This window comes from Corvus moneduloides, chromosome 4 (assembly GCF_009650955.1).
Source record: "Corvus moneduloides isolate bCorMon1 chromosome 4, bCorMon1.pri, whole genome shotgun sequence".
NCBI classification, from domain to species: Eukaryota; Metazoa; Chordata; class Aves; order Passeriformes; family Corvidae; genus Corvus; species Corvus moneduloides.
The window spans coordinates 74,213,621-74,234,616 of NC_045479.1; the positions used below are offsets into that span (position 1 = coordinate 74,213,621).

The 20,996-nt window shown below is 55.4% G+C and overlaps 1 protein-coding gene across 1 annotated transcript in view; it reads right to left on the reverse strand.

The window, feature by feature from the left end:
• Positions 1-20,996, reverse strand: part of PPP6R2 (protein phosphatase 6 regulatory subunit 2) — a 57,484-nt gene that overhangs the window by 23,752 nt on the left and 12,736 nt on the right. The window contains exons 2-7 of the mRNA XM_032105691.1: positions 13,336-13,468; positions 6,538-6,783; positions 3,541-3,727; positions 2,753-2,890; positions 1,639-1,704; positions 650-762 (exon numbers count right to left, since the gene is read on the reverse strand). Coding sequence (XP_031961582.1) covers positions 650-762; positions 1,639-1,704; positions 2,753-2,890; positions 3,541-3,727; positions 6,538-6,764 — 731 coding nt within the window. The 5' untranslated portion in view covers positions 6,765-6,783; positions 13,336-13,468. The remainder of the gene's footprint in view (positions 1-649; positions 763-1,638; positions 1,705-2,752; positions 2,891-3,540; positions 3,728-6,537; positions 6,784-13,335; positions 13,469-20,996) is intronic.

Here is a 20,996-nt window from a genome sequence, read left to right on the forward strand (position 1 = left end):
GCAGAACTGGGAAAACCAACATTTCTGGTACACACTGAACGTTATCTGGGAAATCAGGGAATCCTGGAATGGGTTGGGAGAGAAGGAACCTCAGAGCCCCTCCAGTGCCAGCCCTGCCATGGCAGGGACACCTCCCACTGTGCCAGGCTGCTCCAGCCCCAATGTCCAGCCTGGCCTTGGCCACTGCCAGGGATCCAGGGGCAGCCCCAGCTGCTCTGGGCACCCTGGGCCAGGGCCTCACCACCCTCCCAGCCAGCAATTCCCAATTCCCAATCTCCCATCTAACTCTACTCTCTGTCTGTTTCCTGTCATTCCCCTTGTCCTGACACTCCAGTTCTGGATGAACAATCCCCTGCTGGCTTCCTCTGAGGTCCCTTCAGACCCTGAAGATGCTGTGAGGTCTCCACAGAACCCTCCCTTCTCCAGGCTGAACATTCCCAACTCTCTCAGCCTCAAATTCCTTGGGTCAGGCCGGGAGGTTTGGGCTCCCTGATCCCCTCTCCTGCCTCCAGACAGAGCCCCAAACCCCAAATCCCTGGAGAGGCCATTCAGTGCTCCAAAGGAACATCCCTGCTCCACGTGCTCCCTGTGGAATGATCCAGGAGCCACCCCCGGTGTCCCCAGCACCCCCAGTGCCACCAGTACTCACGATTCCAGTGCTGTGAGAAGTGGGTCTGGCTCCGGGACATCCTGGAGCTGAGCGCTCTGGTCTCTGCTCAGCCTGATGATGTCACACAGGGTCTGGGAAGCGTTGGATTGCCTCTGGAAACAGGAACAGGAGCAGCGTCAGCGCCGGCGCCGAGCTGGGAATGCACCAGCTGGGATCAATCCCATTCCTGCTCCACCCCGGAGTTACTCGGTGCTGGATACACCTGGAGTAGCAGCATCACCAGACTGTGCAGTCAAAGGCAATTGGCCCAAACGTGACCATTACCAGCAGTTCAGGAGCTCAGGGATGAGGATTCCTTTTCCTCTCCTCCTCAATCCCGCTAACCTGCACATTCCCAACACAAACATTCCATCCTTCCTCCCACCGCTCAGCCTTCCTGCTAGAGAAAACCCTTCACCATTTAATTCCCAGGGACTGAAAGGCTTTCCAGGGCTGTTTGAGGACTTTATCCTCTGGTTCTGGCCCCCAGTCAAAGCCTCTCTGGAGCTGCTGCAGCTCAGCGTTGCCCCAGCAGCTCTGCTCCAGCACAAATCCATGGGGATGTTCCCAGTTTTCCTCTCAGAGGGGGAGGTTTGCCTGGGATGAGCTGAGGGAATTGGGCTCAGAGCTGCATTTCCTGGACTTTACAACTGAATTCCTACTTGGGGCTAAAAAGATTTGAAAATGGCACAAAGTGGTTGATTTTAAGGGATTTTCCAGGACCAGCAGGTTCCTCCCTAATCCCAAGGGAAGTCCCCGTTCTGAGATGAGCTGAGGCAGCAGAACCAAGAAACTGGGAGTAAAGTAAGTGGAAAGCAGATGAAACCACTCCAAAATCCCCCATTTGGTGCTGAGCAGAGGATGGGACATCCCAAGGCCATCCCTGGTGGCTCCTCCGCAGGTCACCAGCACAGTGCCCAAGGACAACGGGAATCTCCGGGACCCTGCAGGACCCAGCACCTCAAATCCCCAGCCCTGGTCCCACTCACATCCTCGTCCTGGCTCGAATGGATCAGCTCCACGAGTCTCTGGATAATCCTGGCTTCATTCAGCCACTGCAGGGAAAGGAGAGGGAGAGAAAATCCTCGTTGGATATCCGGGAACTCGGAACAAGAGGAGCTCTGGGAAGCCCTTCAGGAAGGGGAAGCCCTTCCTTCCCTCTCCTGATCCCATTCCTGAGGCAGGGACAGGGATGGATGTGGATTTGCATCAGCATGGATGGGGATGGATTTGGATTTGCATCCTGCCATGGAACTAACACCCAAACCCCTCTGGAAAACACGGAATGCTCCAGGGACAAACAGCCTCATCCGAGCGGCAGTGGCAGAACCAGCACCACGTTCTCCCACAGCTCCTGCTCTTCCTGCTGCTCTCACTCAGCAATTCCTCCTCCTCCCAGATGCTGGAACAGCTGTCACCGCACCTTGACCTTGCTCCACAACTTCCTGTTCTCCATGCAAACCATTCTTTATCTCCCTTCCCAGCCCAGGCAAACCAGGATGGAGGGACAGGAGCCAGGGGATGGCTTCCCAGTGCCAGAGGGCAGGGCTGGATGGGAGATTGGGAATTGGGAATTGCTGGCTGGGAGGGTGGGCAGGCCCTGGCCCAGGGTGCCCAGAGCAGCTGGGGCTGCCCCTGGATCCCTGGCAGTGGCCAAGGCCAGGCTGGACATTGGGGCTGGAGCAGCCTGGCACAGTGGGAGGTGTCCCTGCCATGGCAGGGCTGGCACTGGAGGGGTTCTCCAACCCAAAGCATTCCATGATTCCCTGACTCTGATTCCTTGAACATGGTGAGGAGTTACACTGATTCCTGTCCCAATCAATGTCTGAATTTCTGAACACTGGGAAAGAACAGATTCCCTTTCTCCAAGCTCTCTAGCTGGACTACAGAGTGGTTGGGTTGCTCCATGGAAAAATGATTGGGAACCCCTTTGCTGCCAGGAGTGACCCAGGCTGCTGCCCCGGAGCCACAGCCGGGCTGAGGGACCCCACAGAAGCGACTCCAGCGCTGGGAACAGGATCTGCTCCTGGGATAGAACACCCCAGGATCCCGTTTGTCCCGACCCAGGCAGGGGCAGGGGCTGGGGGCGGGGAAGGCCCTCACGTTGAGCACGTCCTGGCGCAGCGCCGCAGGCTCCACGCAGCTGATGAGGCGCAGCAGCAGGTCCATCATGGCTGAGGTGTCGATGTGCTTTAGCACCAGGCTCAGGAACTTGTCCTTTTTCCTCAAAAACGAGATCACCTGCGGAAACAGGAGCTCCCATCAGCTGCCAGCAGGACACACAGCTCCCTCACAGCTCCTGGAGCTTCTCCTTTGTGTCTCAGCCACTGGCCTTGGGTTGGGAGCTCTCCAGGGAACAAGGGAATAATTCTTATTCCAAGGCAGTACCAAATCACATCTTTTCAGCCAACTTTTCTCCCCTCTGAGCCACAGAGAAACCCAAGGCCATGGAAATAAGTAGAGCTGGAGAATCTTCCTTTCCTCCCAAGCTCCCTGCCAGGCAGCATTTAAAAGCCCAGTACTGAGCAGGATGTGAGCATTCCTGAATCCCTGTTCAGCACACGGCTCAGCGCCCCTTCCGTAAGGATGAGCCTGAGGCCTTGTTTATGGATTGGGATGACTCTGGTGATCCTCCAAACGCCTTGGCATGGAAAGCGCAGCTTTAGCTGTGCCATGGGGATATCCCGGCTGTGGCCGATCCCGAGCCAAAACTCTGGGAAAAGTCTGTCCACACCAGCACCTCCCTGCACTGAGGAACTCCGAGAACTTTCCAGAGACTCCATTTAACCTCCGACCTTAAACCCAACTCCAGGAGTATCACGAGCTCACAGCAAGGACACGACACCAGCACTGACAGGGAATTCCCTGGATCGGGACAGATCCATCCCCACCTGTTCTGTTTTCCGTGCAATGAGGTTCCCGATGGTCTTGCTGAAGAAGCTGGCGAGCAGGGGGTTCAGGGGGGGCTCGTGGTCCAGGAAGTTGTAGAGGATGTTGAGCAGGGTCTCGTCCCCGCCCAGTTTGTCGTTGATCTGCGGCACGTCCGAGGTCAGCAGCTCGCAGGCCGTGTTGGGGTACCTGCAGTGACACACCCGGAGGTGAGATGGGAACTCCCCTGGAGATCTCCCTCTGCAAAGGTCTCATAAAGTGAAGCAGTTCCTGGCTGGGAGGGTGGGCAGGCCCTGGCCCAGGGTGCCCAGAGCAGCTGGGGCTGCCCCTGGATCCCTGGCAGTGGCCAAGGCCAGGCTGGACATTGGGGCTGGAGCAGCCTGGCACAGTGGGAGGTGTCCCTGCCATGGCAGGGCTGGCACTGGAGGGGCTCTGAGCTCCCTTCCCACCCAGCCATTCCATGACTGATCCCCTCTGGTGAGGGCACTTTTCCCACAATGGGTTATTATTGATTTGTGACTAAACCAGGTTTGTACACCAGGATCTTTCCCAGTCTCTGCAATCCAAGCTTTGCACTCCCCATGAGCTCCTAAAACACTCCCAGCCCAGCTGGGAGCCCTGAGCCTTTCCCTGTACCATTCCCTTCCCCAGCAGCCTCCTCCTGTTCCTGCAGCTCCAGCCCCAAAGGTTCCCTAAGCCCCCCAGGCCCCACTGCTGCTGTTCCTGGGCTTGGTGCTGCCCAAGGAGCTGAGGCTGAGGATGTCCCTGTCACCACCTCAGAGGGACTTTCCAGCCCTTCCATTCCTTACAGCCCCGAGGGGACATGAGGACTCATTTCTCCTTTTCCTGGCTCATTCCATGCAAAAAGCATCCACAATTCCTAAAGATCCGTGTGTGGAGCCTCCCTTGGATACACATCCCACAGACAGGGAGAAATGGGAGCTCTCCTTGTCCCAGCGGGTTCTGCTCCCACAGCTCTCACAGCCCCAGGTCTGATCCAACCCCTCACCACTCCTGTTCTGGCACCACAGCCCAGCCCTGGAAGTTTCCCGGCTGCAGGGAACTCACCTCGCCCCAACTCCCCCCTGGAAGCTGAGCTTCCCTCACCCTGGGCTCAGCAGCTCCTCGGCACATCCAGGAGTTCACACTCTCCTTTCTTGCTCCAGCCTCCCTCCAGGTGCTCAATTCCACAAGTTCTGCTTGGATGGGGATTTACTGGGGACTTCTCCTCTTTGCATTTTCCCCTCTGAACTTTATGAGCTTCCATCCCACCTTTCAGGGATAAAGCCCTCGGATGACTTCCTTTCACACATCCTGAGCCCCAGATCCTTCCCAAGCCATCAAGTTTCTCCCTGTTCTATTTCACAAACTTTCACAACCTCTCCTGAAGAGCCAAAAGTGGGATTCCATCTGGATTTACACAGTCCACTCCTCCTGCTCAGCCTGTATTTATTCCAAAAGCTTCCCTGGTTTCTAATGAGCTCAAACCTCCTTCCCCCCTCCAGGCTTTGGAGACGCTCCTGGGAGTCCCAAGGGCTGCCAAGAAAATGCTCCCTGAACATCAGCCCTCCCTGCCCACCCCTTCCCTCATTCTTCATCTCTTTGGTTACAATCAGGGAATCCTGGAATGGTTTGGGTGGGAAGGGAGCTCAGAGCCCCTCCAGTGCCAGCCCTGCCATGGCAGGGACACCTCCCACTGTGCCAGGCTGCTCCAGCCCCAATGTCCAGCCTGGCCTTGGCCACTGCCAGGGATCCAGGGGCAGCCCCAGCTGCTCTGGGCACCCTGGGCCAGGGCCTGCCCACCCTCCCAGCCAGCAATTCCCAATTCCCAATCTCCCATCCAGCCCTGCCCTCTGGCACTGGGAAGCCATTCCCTGGCTCCTGGCCCTCCATGCCTTGGCCCCAGTCCCTCTGCAGCTCTCCTGGAGCCCCTTTAGGCCCTGCAAGGGGCTCTCAGCTCTCCCTGCAGCTTCTCCTCTCCAGGGGAGCACCCCCAGCTCTCCCAGCCTGGCTCCAGAGCAGAGGGGCTCCAGCCCTGGAGCAGCTCCGGGGCCTCTCTGGGCTCTCTCCAGCAGCTCCAGGTCCTGCTGCTGTGTCCCCAGGGCTGGGGCAGCTCTGCAGGTGGGTCCCAAACTCACCTTTCAGAGCAGCCCCAGGATACTCCAAGTTATTACCCAGCGTATTCCCAGGCATTCACTCACCTGGGAACAGCCGCCTCACCACCGTTATCAACGCTCTTATCTAAAGCCAGACCTGAATGTGGCATTTCTGTGGGTTTCCATCAACACCAACCCCAGCCCTGATCCATTCCCACCAGGAAAAACCTGCCCAGTTTTATTTATTTACAGTCAGAGCAGCCTTTTATTTTTATATAAACTTCACAAAGGCAAACAAACTTCCCAAACCCAAATGTCAATATTTTTGAGTATACATTGAGTCAAAAATGCATAAACACAACTTTGGTGCGAACCAAACCCCTGTGAGGAGCTCGGCAAGGTCTGAGCAGAGGCAGGGCCTGCCCAGAGCTGTGATCTCTGGAATCAGCAGGATCTGGACGTGCAGCACACTGAAAACATCCCAGATTTTATTCATTTTCCAGCTCACTTTGTTCTGTGGGATTGGAAATCCATCGAGTTCAGAGATTTCTACCTCTTGTGCTTCCCTTTCCTGTAATATAAACCTGTTCAGGGGGCTTTGGATTTTGAGGGAACAGCAGGATAAGGTATTTTTGAGACACTGAGATAGGATTTTTTGGAGACATTATTTGAGGTAGGATTTTTTCTGGAGACCAACTCAGTGTTACACCATCAAAACCAAAGCAACAAATCCTGACAATTCCCTCCAAGCCCCAACTGCTGAGGCATCCCCAGGGCTCAAAGCCTCCCCCAGTGAGGAGCTGCCAGCCCCGGCAGCACGGACAGAACCCAGCTGGAATCTCTGTTTTCAGCCCCGGGACCCCTGGCTGGGATGTCCCGGGGGAGCAGGAATCCAATACCTACTTGAATCGGACCTTCTCGTCCATGTCCACGGGGGGCTCGTGGGTGATGAGGGTGACCAGCTGCTCCATGCACTGCTGCTGGCACAGGAAGTCCAGCAGCCGCCGGTTCTGGGCCTTGCATTCCTGCAGGACGTCATCCTCGTCCATCAGCTCCTCCAGGGTCACATCCTCCTTGTCCAGCAGCTTGTCCACGTGTGACGTTGTGTTCAGATCAAACTTCCAGAACATGGTGATGGGACACGACTGGCTGGGGGCGGGAAAGCACCGGTTACTGCTCCACATCCCGCACGGATCATCACGGAATCGCTGAGGTCGGAGAAGACCTTTAAGATCATCGAGTCCAACCATCAACCCCATCAACCACCAAATCAGGTGCTCAAGTGCCACGTCCACACATTTTTTAAACACTTCCAGGGATGGGGACTCCGCCACTGCCCTGAGCAGCCCCTGCCAGTGCTTTCCAACCCTGCTGGGGAAGGAATTTCCCCACCATCCACTCTGCCCCTCCCCTGGCCCAGCCTGAGGCCGTTCCCTCTCTCCTGTCCCTGTTCCCTGGCAGCAGAGCCCGACCCCCCCGGCTGCCCCCTCCTGTCAGGGACTTGTGCAGAGCCACAAGGTCCCCCCTGAGCCTCCTTTGCTCCAGCCTGAGCCCCTTCCCAGCTCCCTCAGCCACTCCTGGGGCTCCAGACCCTTCTCTGCCCTGGACATGCTCCAGCCCCTCCAAGGCTCTCCTGAGGCACTGCACTCTGTACCTCCCATTTCCATCCTCTCCTCCCCCAACCCTTGTTTGTCCTTTGGTTATCCCAGTTTTTCCCAGTGTCAGTTCTATTAACAATGCTTTTCCACTTTGCTTTCCCAGTGCCTGGAATTTTAGAACAGCTGTGGGTTACACCAAACCAAGGCACTGTTCACACCATCCTTAAGAGACTCTTCCAGGGCTCTTCCACTTGCTTAACATTTTATCTTCCAATTCTGCCCTTCACCATCACAGCTCAGCTCCTCGACAACCCTTCACAATCCTGCTTGGGCCACAGGACCAGGTACAGAATTCAGGGAATCCTGGAATGGTTTGGGTGGGAAGGGAGCTCAGAGCCCCTCCAGTGCCAGCCCTGCCATGGCAGGGACACCTCCCACTGTGCCAGGCTGCTCCAGCCCCAATGTCCAGCCTGGCCTTGGCCACTGCCAGGGATCCAGGGGCAGCCCCAGCTGCTCTGGGCACCCTGGGCCAGGGCCTGCCCACCCTCCCAGCCAGCAATTCCCAATTCCCAATCTCCCATCCAGCCCTGCCCTCTGGCACTGGGAAGCCATTCCCTGGCTCCTGGCCCTCCATGCCTTGGCCCCAGTCGCCCTCCAGCCATCAGCACTCGAACACCAAGCAGTGGCTGTCGCTCCGCAGGGATGTGGATGATGGCACAGCTCCCTCCAGACCCATCCCGGGCAGTGCCAGCGCTGGTCACACACACCCTGCACACGGAGTCCCTGGGCTGAGCCATGTCCCTGTGCCACTTTCCCAGATGATCCGACAGCACCAAATGATTCCACAGCCAGGAATCACAGGGCTGTTTGTAACCTAACCCACATCCCCGTTTCCACATGCTGAACTCTATCCATCCATTCCTTTGGCTTTTTCCAGCATCCAAAAATGTCCCCATGCCTGATCCTCCACCAGTCCCACTCTGCATATCCTCAGCTACAGCACAGCTGGGACACTGTGCTCTTAAAAACCCCTTTTCCCTCCAGGAATGACACTGAGGGGCCTCTGCTTTCCAGCCACCAGAGCAGGGCCTTGCAAAAGGCTGAAGACACCAATTTTTCCATTAGATTTTAAATCACTGGGTCCTTCATGGTGTAACTTCCACACTGACACTCTGAGTGAAGCACTTACAGCAATCAGGACATGGAACAGGGGAAAAACTTTGAGTTTCTTTTACACTTCGGGTTTTTCCCACCCAGAATCCTGGGGGCAGCTCTGGAGAGCCTTGGAGGGGCTGGGGCGTGTCCAGGGAATGGAGCTGGGAAGGGTCTGGAGCCCCAGGAGCGGCTGAGGGAGCTGGAAAGGGGCTCAGGCTGGAGCAAAGGAGGCTCAGGGGGGACCTTGTGGCTCTGCACAAGTCCCTGACAGGAGGGGGCAGCCGGGGGGGTCGGGCTCTGCTGCCAGGGAACAGAGACAGGAGAGAGGGAACGGCCTCAGGCTGGGCTGGGGAGGCTCAGGGTGGGCACCAGCAGGAATTTCCCCATGGAAAGGGTGCTCAGGCCTTGGCAGGGGCTGCCCAGGGAGCTTTGGAGTGCCCATGCCTGCAGGTGTCCAAGGAATTCCTCGAGGTGGCACTGAGGGCTCTGGGCTGGGGCCAAGGTGGGGATGGGGCAGAGCTGGGACTGGATGGGCTGGGAGGGCTTTTCCAACCTCAGGATCCTGGGATTCTGGGATTTCAGCACTGAATTTGGGAGTTGGGAGCAGCCATCTGAATGTTCAACCTACGTGACACCGCAGTGACAGCGCTGCTGGGCTCGGTGTGTTCCTCACAAACTGTTCTTTGGGTATTTTTAACCATCTCAGCTTGGTTATAAATTCACCGAGGGAAAATCTGGCACCAAAGGCTTTCACTGAAGGAGGTTTGGGGGCTCAGTCAACCCAAATGCAGAAATATTCCCTCCACAGGTGTGGAATCCACATGGAAATCTCACCTTCCAAACTGACACCCATTGTAAACCTGGCAATTCCACAGCTTTCCTGAACTTTTTATGCATCTCTAGGAAAAGCTGCCTGACCTTCCCTGGTCGATGGTGAGGGGCTCAGGCTGGAATTCCCAGAGCAGCTGTGGCTGCCCCTGGATCCCTGGCAGTGGCCAAGGCCAGGCTGGACATTGGGGCTGGAGCAGCCTGGCACAGTGGGAGGTGTCCCTGCCATGGCAGGGCTGGCACTGGAGGGGCTCTGAGCTCCCTTCCCACCCAGCCATTCCAGGACTCTCTGATTCCATGGGATCTGCCACATCTCCCATCTCAGTACTTGAATTTAGGTCACTCTTGTCACCAGTAAAGCAGAAATATTTTCCCTTTTTCAGGTGGACACTCAAAGCCCTTCCCAGCTGCTCATTTTATTTCTGGAATATCCAACAAGAGCAAAACCCACGAGGGCTCCAGGAGAGCAGCTCTGTGTCAGAACCTGCTGCTGCCTCTGGAGCTGAGCTGCCTTCCAGGGAGCGTCTCCACAGCTGACCCAGGGAAATTCCAGTGCCACCCCAACCCCTGTGTGTGCCACCAAGGCTCTGCAGGGAGCTGCAGCGCTGGGAAGGAGGAGAGAGGCTGCAGCCAAGGAGAGCCCCCGTCAACCCCTGCTGGCACCAGGCTCTGGGACAGCTCCTTAATAGCAGCAATTAAAGATCCTCTGTGTGGGCACCAAAGGCTCGGGGAATGCTGGAATGGTTGGGGTGGAAGGGAGCTCAGAGCCCCTCCAGTGCCAGCCCTGCCATGGCAGGGACACCTCCCACTGTGCCAGGCTGCTCCAGCCCCAATGTCCAGCCTGGCCTTGGCCACTGCCAGGGATCCAGGGGCAGCCACAGCTGCTCTAGGAATTCCAGCCCAGCCCCTCACCATGCTCCCACCCAGCAATTCCCAATTCCCAAGATCCCATCCAGCCCTGCCCTCCTTCAGTCTGAGGCCATCAGGGAAGGGGATTGCTGTAGGTGTGTCTGGGCCTCACCGGGATTAAAGCCCCACTGTTGCAGCACAGCAGCACCGGTTTCCAAGCCACAAATTAATTCCTGTTCATGACCAAAAACAGTGTTGGGGTGTTGAACTTGTTTGGGACAACGCAGGAGATGTTTCATCTCCCTCTTCCGACACAGAATTCCAAAACTAACAAACCCTGCCTCCTCAGGGCTGGGAATATTCAATTCCCTGCCAACAAAATTCCAGCTGGGTTTAGAAAAAGTTCCAACAGTTAATGCACTTGCTGTTAAAAAACCCCAAACAAGGGACCCCTTTTGCCACCACTGCTCTGTTCCATTCTTCTTCTCCTTCTCCATCTGCTCAGGAGCTGGTGGGGGGCATTTTATTTTGTTTTGTTTTATTTCATTTCATTTTATTGTATTTTATTTTATTGTATTGTATTTTATGTTATTGTATTGCACTGCATTGTATTTTATGCTATCTTATTGTACTGTATCTTATTTTATGTTATTTTACTGTATTGTATTTTATTTTCCACCCTCCCCAGAGCCGTGTGGGTGCCTCCTCCCTGTCCTGGACAGCTCCTGCCCCAGGCTGCTCATCTGCATGAAGGACAAAATCAACGTTTTACACAAAGCGCTCTGAGCCGGGGGAGCTGCTGGCTGGCAATTCCAATGGGGAATTTGTCCTTTTATTCTTTCTTTCCCGTGGATGTCTCCCAGCTTCCTGCCGCCGGCAGCCCCCAGGGAACGGCTCGTCCAGCACATCCCAAAGGCTCCCTTCGGCAGCTCCGGTGGGAACAGCAGGAGAGGGCCCTTGGTGCTGGTGACAGGGGCTCCGTCCCAGGTGACTCCGTGGCCTTGGAGCCTTTCCAGCCCCCCTGATCCCAGGGCTCCGTGAGTACCCCGGCCCTGGACTGGTGTGATTTCTCCCAGGGTTATTCCCAGTCAGTTCTGTGTCACCAAGGGCTCCCTGAGCCTCAGCAAACACAGGCACAGACCAAACACCCACAGCGCTTCCCAACCTTTCCGAAATGCTCCTGGGACTCCAACACCAGGAAAAGTGAACATGGAGGGGCAGGAACCGCCCAGGCAACTCCTCCTGGAAAGCAGGACAAAATTCCCAAGATTTACTGATTTTTTAAGCCCATTTAAGACCATTCCTACTAAAATAAAACACTGAATGTTTTCCATGAAGTGGGAACACGTGGAGGTGCTGAGGGAAGGACGTTCCCAAAAAGAGTTTCAGGATCCTTCTGCCATCCCAGGAACATCCAGTACAAAATCCGAAAGCCAAGCCCAACTCCAGCAGCTCTGGCCCCGCTGAACAGGTCCCAGTTCCACCCAGGGTGGATTTTAGCCTGCACAGACACAGCTTCCTGATGGGAACATTAAGCTTACTTCTTTTCCTTGCCAAGTTTTAATACAAAATCTCCCTTATTTCTTCCAGAAGAATAAATAATTTTAAGCTTTGCTACACAAAGCAACACAAAATACCCCAAAACATAGAGAATTCCCTCCAATTTCAGTATGGGAAGAAGTGTGGAGCACACCAGGACCACACATCCATCCAAGAGCTCTCCGCCTTTAATCCCAGTTACCCAGTAACACTTATCCAGCTCCAGGGAATAAAATCTCACTTTACTGAACCTGCTGAACCTGAAGCCCCAAACCAGCTTTTTCAGCAAACTGTTCCACCACTGGAAAATCCACCTGGAAAACACAGATGGACAAGGCCAGGCTGATCCATGGCTCAGCTGAATTCCCGCTGAAGGGTTTGGCATGGAATTCCCAAATAGCTTTAGAGCAAAACTCCCTCACTTTGGTGACTCAGCAGCTGGATAAAGATAAGAAATTAATCAACAGCAAATTAGGAATAGGAAAAGGCACAGGCAGGTCCCAAACCAGGGCCAGTGGATTTGGGAGTGATCCCAGAAGAAAGAGGAATAGCAGGGAATCAACACCTGCTTGGGACACAAAAATTAATTAGGCTGAGCCTACCAAAGCTGTCACAAGCACCAGGCTGCTCCCAGCCCCAATGTCCAGCCTGGCCTTGGCCACTGCCAGGGATCCAGGGGCAGCCCCAGCTGCTCTGGGAATTCCATCCCGGCCCCTCACCACCCTCCCAGCAGGAATCCCTTCCCAAGATCCCACCGAACCATTCCCATCTGTGCATCTTTAACTCATCCCCTATTCCCATGGGAGAACTTGTTTTACATCAAATCTCTCCCTTTGGAACATTAGGGAAACTTTTCCCAACTAAATTCCCAACAGGAAGATGCCTGAGTCAGCTGACCCACTGCTGGCACTGGGAAGGATCCCACTGCTCCCACACCTCCAGGGCATCCCAGGGCAGCGAACCCCCAATGGAATTCCTGCTGCAGGAAAGGGCAGCTGCTCCTGTGTGCCTTGAGCTGCTTTGCTGCACGGTTCCCATTCCTCCCCTCAGGAGCTCGGGTGAGAGATCCCAGCCTGTTCCCTCTCCCTGCCCGTGACGAGTGCACAGTGTGGCACTTGCACAGGGAACTTCCCAGAGCAGCCACAGCAGTGCCCAGGAGAACAGGGACACAGCACTTCATCCTCTTCCCAGCAACCACAAACGTGAGCTCAGGTTCTGAGAGGCACTTCCCAGCTGAACCTGGGTTTAGGGAGGATCCTGCCCAGCACACCGTGAATCCCAGGATCCCTGAGGTTGGAAAAGCCCTCCCAGCCCATCCAGTTCAAGCTGAAGAAGACTCCAGGAAGAAAAGGGAAATGCTCCAGGGAGAGCTGAGAGTCCCTTGCAGGGCCTAAAGGGGCTCCAGGAGAGCTGCAGAGGGACTGGGGCCAAGGCATGGAGGGCCAGGAGCCAGGGAATGGCTTCCCAGTGCCAGAGGGCAGGGCTGGATGGGAGATTGGGAATTGGGAATTGCTGGCTGGGAGGGTGGGCAGGCCCTGGCCCAGGGTGCCCAGAGCAGCTGGGGCTGCCCCTGGATCCCTGGCAGTGGCCAAGGCCAGGCTGGACATTGGGGCTGGAGCAGCCTGGCACAGTGGGAGGTGTCCCTGCCATGGCAGGGCTGGCACTGGAGGGGCTCTGAGGTCCCCTCCCATCCAGCCCATTCCAAGATAAAAAGACAGGAAGATGTTCCTACCTTCAGTAGAAGTTACTTCAAACGTGAAATCTCCTCCACGGACAGAGAAACATTTGGGTTACAGTTCCTGGAATAGACCCAGCTTCAGGAAATGGTTTTCATCCAGTGTGAATTCCTTCGCAAGCTTCCGATCCTGGAAAAGATTTTTAAAGTTACCAATAACCAAAGGTACCTGAGGGCCAAAGGTTTTTATTTTCTTCCCTAAATGAACTTCCACAGAACCTCTCTGCACAAAGGAAAATCGTAGGGACTGACAGCCCCTGCCAAGCCATCGCCATGGGGTCACACAGGATCCTCCCAGGTATCCCAGTTCCCCCCTCCTGCAGCACTGGGCAAAGGTGATCTTCTTTGGAGTGTTCAGGGCAAGGCTGGATGAGGCTTGGAACAACCTGGGATGGTGGAAGGGGATCACAGAGGAAGCAGTGACAGAGCCAAGCCTGGCTCAGCCCCTGAGCTGCCCCACAGCTCCAGAGCTGGGCTTTAACCAATCTCCTCAACTCCAGGAACTCTTGGTGTGCTGTGGGGATACACCCAAACCAAAACCAACCAGCAGAAGGTCCCTGCATCAAATGGAAGTTAAATTTAATGTGAAAATAAATGGATTTCCTCATCTTCCAATCTGTGATTATTTAACTGGAGGTACAACATCAAGCAAAACCAAGGGCACTGATCTGAACAAAAACTGTTCAGGATTTTATTTCTAAGCTTTGATGCCTTTTTCCCTGGAATTTGTGCCCAAAAGTCTTTCACAGAGTCCAGGATTCAGGGAGGCTGGAAAAGCCCTCCCAGCCCATCCAGTCCCAGCTCTGCCCCATCCCCACCTTGGCCCCAGCCCAGAGCCCTCAGTGCCACCTCCAGGAATTCCTCAGACACCTGCAGGGATGGGCACTCCAAAGCTCCCTGGGCAGCCCCTGCCAAGGCCTGAGCGCCCTTTCCATGGGGAAATTCCTGCTGCTGCCCACCCTGAGCCTGCCCTGGCCCAGCCTGAAGCCGTTCCCTCTCTCCTGTCCCTGTTCCCTGCGAGCAGAGCCCGACCCCTGCCATGAGCAGGGACACCTCCAGCAAGAACCTCAACAATTCTCTGCTGAGCCACAAATGCTGAGAGTTCTGTAAAATTCTGCACATCTCTGGTTTAAATGGACACTGAAGCTTTGGAGAGCTCGAGGCTGGAAGAGCCACGGAGGAACACACGGAATTCTCACAACACACAGAAGCTGCTCCAGGGACAGGGAGCAATGGGGGGTGGAAGGGAGAACTTGTCTTGTTCTCAGTTGGCTTTGCATTCCACAATCAGGGAACCCTGGAATGGTTGGGTGGGAAGGGAGCTCAGAGCCCCTCCAGTGCCAGCCCTGCCATGGCAGGGACACCTCCCACTGTGCCAGGCTGCTCCAGCCCCAATGTCCAGCCTGGCCTTGGACACTGCCAGGGATCCAGGGGCAGCCCCAGCTGCTCTGGGCACCCTGGGCCAGGGCCTGCCCACCCTCCCAGGGGGGATTTTTTCTGAATATCCAGCCTGAACCTCTCTCTGTCAGTTCTCACACGTGCTGCAGGTCCCCACAGGCTGGGACACGGAGCAATCTGGCCTGGCCGACCCCAGCAAGCCCCGAGCTCCAGCACATCCTCACAGGAACTGCTCTGGAGAGCCTCTGGGGACAGCCCGGACACAGCAGCACTCCCTGTGTGTGCCACCACCCCGTGTCACTGCTGTGTCACCAGGACACATCTGCTGGCCAAGGGACATGCCTGGTGACACCAGCAGCTGCTGGTGCTGTTCCTCAGGAGCGAGGGGCTGACGCAGCTCCTGGTGATCAGAATTCCTTCACATCCAGCATCGTTCCCACGTCAGCAAAACCTCCCCAAGGTGTCAGGACCAACAGGGCAGAAGGAATGGAGCCGTTTCTCCTTCTGGAAGGAGCAGTGGCCAAACGCCCAAAGAACTCACCCAAAGTTTAGTGGGAGCAAAATCCAAAGGAGTTCAAGAGGCTTCTGAGCTGCAGCTCCTTCCATGGGACAGCAGCTGGTCCCAAATATCCCAAATATACACAAAGAGCTGTGGCTGTCATTGCAAAGGCACAGTCCCAAAAACACAAACAAATTAAAAATATCAGTCAAGAGTGAAAGTCTATTTTGTATAAATCACAGAACCCTGGAATGGCTGGGTGGGAAGGGAGCTCAGAGCCCCTCCAGTGCCAGCCCTGCCATGGCAGGGACACCTCCCACTGTGCCAGGCTGCTCCAAGCCCCAATGTCCAGCCCGGCCTTGGCCACTGCCAGGGATCCAGGGGCCAGAGCTTTCAGGGCTATGGTTCAGCTCCAAGCCACAATGAAATCCAAGTGTGCTGCAGCTTTTCCACACATCTGTGTGCCAATCCCTGGTGAACAGAGCCCACCTTCCCCACCCTGGCTGCACCTTCCAGGCCTTAGGACAGATGGCGCCGAGATATTCCACAGCCTTTCCACGGAATCCACTCAGGCAAGTAAGGAAGGCTCAGTTAGTGAGCAGACTAAAATCCACTAAAAACCTCTCCAGTGCCTTTGGAAAAGCATTTACACATTAGCAAGTCATGAACAACTGTTCAGCATGTCCCAGCTCCTCTCCCAAGCTCCCCTCAGGGAATTTCTACCTGGACCAGCCCTGCTGGAGGATCTGCAGAGCCCAGGAGGAGCAGATCCGCTGCTCCTGTGGATACTCCTGTGGATAACTCCTGTGTGCCCAGTGCTGTGTGTGTAACACATCCCTGCTGGACACAGGGCATCAGAGCCCACCCTGGAGCCTGCACAAGGATCCCTGGGTCCAACCAGCAGCAGGGATGGGCACCAGCAGAGCCTGGAGCCTTCCCTGTGCTCCTCTGCTTAAGGGAGCTGGGAATTAAACACCAAGCACATGGATGGCAGCAGGGAACTGTCCTTGGACTCATCGAGTCATGGAATACCCTGAGCAGGAAGGGATCCACAGGGATCACCTGCACAGACCCCCCAACAACCCCACCCTGTGCACCCCTGGGAGTGCTGCCCAAACACTCCCGGAGCCCTCGGGGCCAGGACCATTCCCTGTTCAGTACCCAGCACCCTCTGGGGGAAGAACCTTTCCTGAGATCCCACCCAACCCTCCCTGCCATGGGCTCCTCCCGCTTTTGTGCCTGCTGCTCCAGGGAAGCCGGGAGAAGGGATCCAGGGAGGCTGGAATGCCCCCTCCCCGTGGTGAATCCATACCCACCACTGCTCTCAGCCAATTACAAGGAAAGGGTTCTTTAGCTGCAAAAGGCATTGGGAGAGGATGAGAAGAATCAGGAATTCCTCATTAAAAACAACCAAAAGGTCCATTTAACCCTTAAAAATGAGCCTCATGAGAGGAACAGAATTCCTGCCTGTCCCATACATCCCGTGGCACATCCCAGGAGGCAGCAGTGGGATGGGAGCATTTGGAAAAGGACAGGCATGTACAAAACCCAGTTATTTTTAACAAAATTTGAAATCTTCCCACTGCCTCAGTTACTTTATCATGGTTGATCAGAAATATCAACCCAGATGAGCTAAATTCAACCTTTTATATAAGTCAGAACTTCCCTCAAGACTTCACTGATAAAGGAAGAGTCAGAGCTGTTGGGATTAAGGAAAAGCAGCATTTCCCAGGGTATCTGCACTGCTGACAGGAAAATGGAACAAACACAAACTATTCCCTAATCAATGTCCACTCACATAAATTTTGGGATTTATTTAGCCTCTTCCCACCTGCTTTAAGAGTCCCAACAAAATCCCAGAATCCCTGAGGCTGGAAAAGCCCTCCCAGCCCATCCAGTCCCAGCTCTGCCCCATCCCCACCTTGGCCCCAGCTCAGAGCCCTCAGTGCCACATCCAGGAATTCCCCTGGACACCTCCCTGGATGGGGACTCCAACCTCCCCGGGCAACCCTTTCCATGGCTAAATATAGCCAAAGGAAAAAAAGTAATCCCAGCCTAAAACACTTGGACTCTCCAACTTCTTCACTCCAGCAGAAGTGAGTGACGCAGACTGGAAAAAGCAGTCCAGAGCTTTTCCCATTTGGGGGGTTTTATACCATCAATCCTTGCACTTTCTGAAGTTGGGATTTCATGACATCTTCAGCTCTTTCCTAACCCTCCTTCTCTCTGCCAGGAATTCAGCGATTAAAGGGTGGAAGAGCTGTAAAACCATCCAGGCACCGCCCCAATGCTTGGCCAGACCAGCCAAGTGACCACAAACATCAACTGACCAAGATGGTCACTCCAGATAGTCCTGCTTAATTCTAACCCACAAACTCCTGCAGCCCATTCCTGACTCCACACAGCCCCAGGGTCACTGGGATGGGCTTTGGTCTCTGCTGCTTCCTCGTTTCCAGTAAATAAATAAATAAATACATAAATACATAAAGATCCTTCCACCAACTCTTCTGAACCTCAACCATAATACGGGAACTGAAATATTCCCAGAGCCACTGGTTCTAACAGTAAATAAACAACAGCTGAGATAAACTGCTGGAGAGAGAGTCCAGGGATCACGGAGCTGCTCCAGGGCTGGAGCCAGGCTGGGAGAGCTGGGCTCCTGGAGAGGAGAAGCTCCAGGGAGAGCTGAGAGCCCCTTGCAGGGCCTGAAGGGGCTCCAGGAGAGCTGCAGAGGGACTGGGGCCAAGGCATGGAGGGACAGGACAAGGGGGAGCCCATGGGCAGGGACACCTCCCACTGTGCCAGGCTGCTCCAGCCCCAATGTCCAGCCTGGCCTTGGCCACTGCCAGGGATCCAGGGGCAGCCACAGCTGCTCTGGGAACTCCAGCCCAGCCCCTCTCCACCCTCCCAGCCAGGAATTCCTTCCCAAGATTCCATCCATCCCTGCCCTCTGGCAGTTTTCTGGAGCTCCTGTTCCATCCCCATGGAGGAGCAGCCAGCCCACCCCTCTGCCCAAACGCTGCTGGCTGTTCCCAGCCCCGGCTCATCCCTAAATCCACACACTCCTCATGGCAAACATCATTTCAACACTTCCTTCATCAACTCAGGTTCACAGCAATAGCAAATTTCTTTTCCTCTGCATGTGGACATTTGGAAAACGATATGCAAATCATGAGATCCTTGGAATGATCCTGGTAACTGGAGAAGCCACCAAGAGCAGTTACTATTTTAAACTCTTGGCTAAGCTCTGGGAATCTTCCACAGGAGCTGATCCAGCACAGAACCAGCACCTTGTGGTGCCAGAGCCTGCTCCAAATCTTTTCACATCTCCATGGAGCTGTGCCAGGCAGGGTCAGGCTGGAGATCAGGAAAGGTTCTTCCCTCAGGGGGTGCTGGGCACTGCCCAGGCTCCCCAGGGAATGGGCACGGCCCGAGGCTGCCGGAGCTCTGCTCCCAGGGATGCCCAGGGTGGGGCTGTTGGGTGCCTGGGCAGGGCCAGCAGCTGGATCCACCATCCCTGTGGGTCCCTTCCAGCTCAGGATGTTCCATTACTCCGTGATTCCAGGTGCACCACAGGAGGGACGTGCAGCTGTTGTGGTTTTTCAGTCAGACACTCAAACCACAGCAGGTCCCCCACCAAGGTCAGGCAGCCCTGATGAGGAAACGCAGCCCAGGACTCGCCAGTGCAGTCACTGATGGCACTGAAGTGCCCACACCCACAAGCAGAGGGGGTTGTTATTGTGTTATTGTTGTTGTTGTTATTAGGGTTATCCCAGCCCAATGCTGCCCGGGAAGAAGCTGGAGCCTGCAGTGCATCACCTGCAGGGATGTGGAGGGTGCCCAGGTGTCCCGCTGCTGCCTCGTGACTCCCAGGGCAGCAACAGGGTCATCCCAAGCCTTTTCCCACCTCCTGCCGGCACAGCCAAGCACTCTCCCTCCCTGCCCAGCTGGAAGTCAGCCCTGATCCATTCCCAGACCTGTCAACCACTCCAAGGAAAGCAGGCGAGGAGCGGTGCCAGGCTCATACATAACACCCCACTGCCACCTCACAACAATTTACATTGGCAGTATTTTTATCCCCAAGCTCTTCCCAATTGGAGCATTTGGGTTATCAACATTTTTCAACTGCACAATTTCACTTCCCTAAAAAGGACCCAGCTTTCCTTGAGAGAAGCAAACACCCTCCAGAATTCAGAGCACCCTGCAAATGTCCTGGGTCAGCCCTGACGAGGGCTGCATCTCAGAGTCCTCCTCCTGTGACTGCTGGAGAAGGGAGACAGAAAGTCACCATCCTGCAGGAATTCAGCAGGAATTTCCCCATGGAAAGGGTGCTCAGGCCTTGGCAGGGGCTGCCCAGGGAGCTTTGGAGTGCCCATCCCTGCAGGTGTCCAAGGAATTCCTGAAGGTGGTACTCAGGGCTCTGGGCTGGGGCCAAGGTGGGCATCGGGCACAGCTGGGACTCAGTAATCCCAGAGGGCTTTTCCAGCCTCAGTGATTCTGCGATTCTGGGATTCAGTCTGCCAGGGGAAGAGAATCATTTCAGAGCTCTCTCAACCTCCTTAGGCTCCCACCTCAGACTCCTGTGGAACACACTCTGTCTTTGCTTCCAAGATGGAGTAATTCCCATGTGCATCTTTAAATCAGCAAAGATTGAATCCAAGGCCAGGCTGGACATTGGGGCTGGAGCAGCCTGGCACAGTGGGAGGTGTCCCTGCCATGGCAGGGCTGGCACCGGAGGGGCTCTGAGCTCCCTTCCCACCCAAAGCAGTCTGGGACTCCATGATTCCATGAACCCAGCCATGGGTTCTCAAACCACCCCCATGCCAGAAGCCCATCCCATGCCAGCCAAGAGGACCAGCCAAGGGACAGGACCTGCAGAAGGTTCTCCACCAAGGGGCAGCTCTGCAGCTCCAGGACACCCTCCCAAGGGGCAGCACACGAACAAAACAACTCCTTTAACATCAGGATTTTACACAACTCCATTCTCATCCAGCACCATTCTCTTTGTTCCCTCCTTCCCTCTTTTGCTCGGTTCTTTTTGGAATCCCTGACTAAAGGCAAGGCAGGACACACCACGGGCCTCGGAGGCAGTGATCCCAACTCACTGGGGGTTCATCGTTGTCACACGCCCCCAAAGAGGCGTTTCAGCTTCCTGAGACATCCCCTGGCCCAAGCTGCTGATTAAAAACCACTTGGATACACCTAAAATTCACAGATACCATTTTTTCTCAACCAAAATATTTCAGCAGTTTCCCAAGAATCTCCTCTTGTTTTCCCCTTCTGAGCTACAAACATGAATTTCTTCATTATTCCGTAACATCTGACAAATTAACGAAATCTCTGCATTTGCGTTACAAAATCCTGGCATCCTTTAGGTTGGAAAAGCCCTCCCAGCCCATCCAGTCCCAGCTCTGCCCCATCCCCACCTTGGCCCCAGCCCAGAGCCCTCAGTGCCACCTCCAGGAATTCCTCAGACACCTGCAGGCATGGGCACTCCAAAGCTCCCTGGGCAGCCCCTGCCAAGGCCTGAGCACCCTTTCCATGGGGAAATTCCTGCTGATGCCCACCCTGCCCCTCCCCTGGCCCAGCCTGAGGCCGTTCCCTCTCCTCCTGTCCCTGTTCCCTGCCAGCAGAGCCCGACCCCCCCCGGCTGCCCCTTCCTGTCAGGGACTTGTGCAGAGCCACAAGGTCCCCCCTGAGCCTCCTTTGCTCCAGGCTGAGCCCCTTCCCAGCTCCCTCAGCCGCTCCTGGGGCTCCAGAC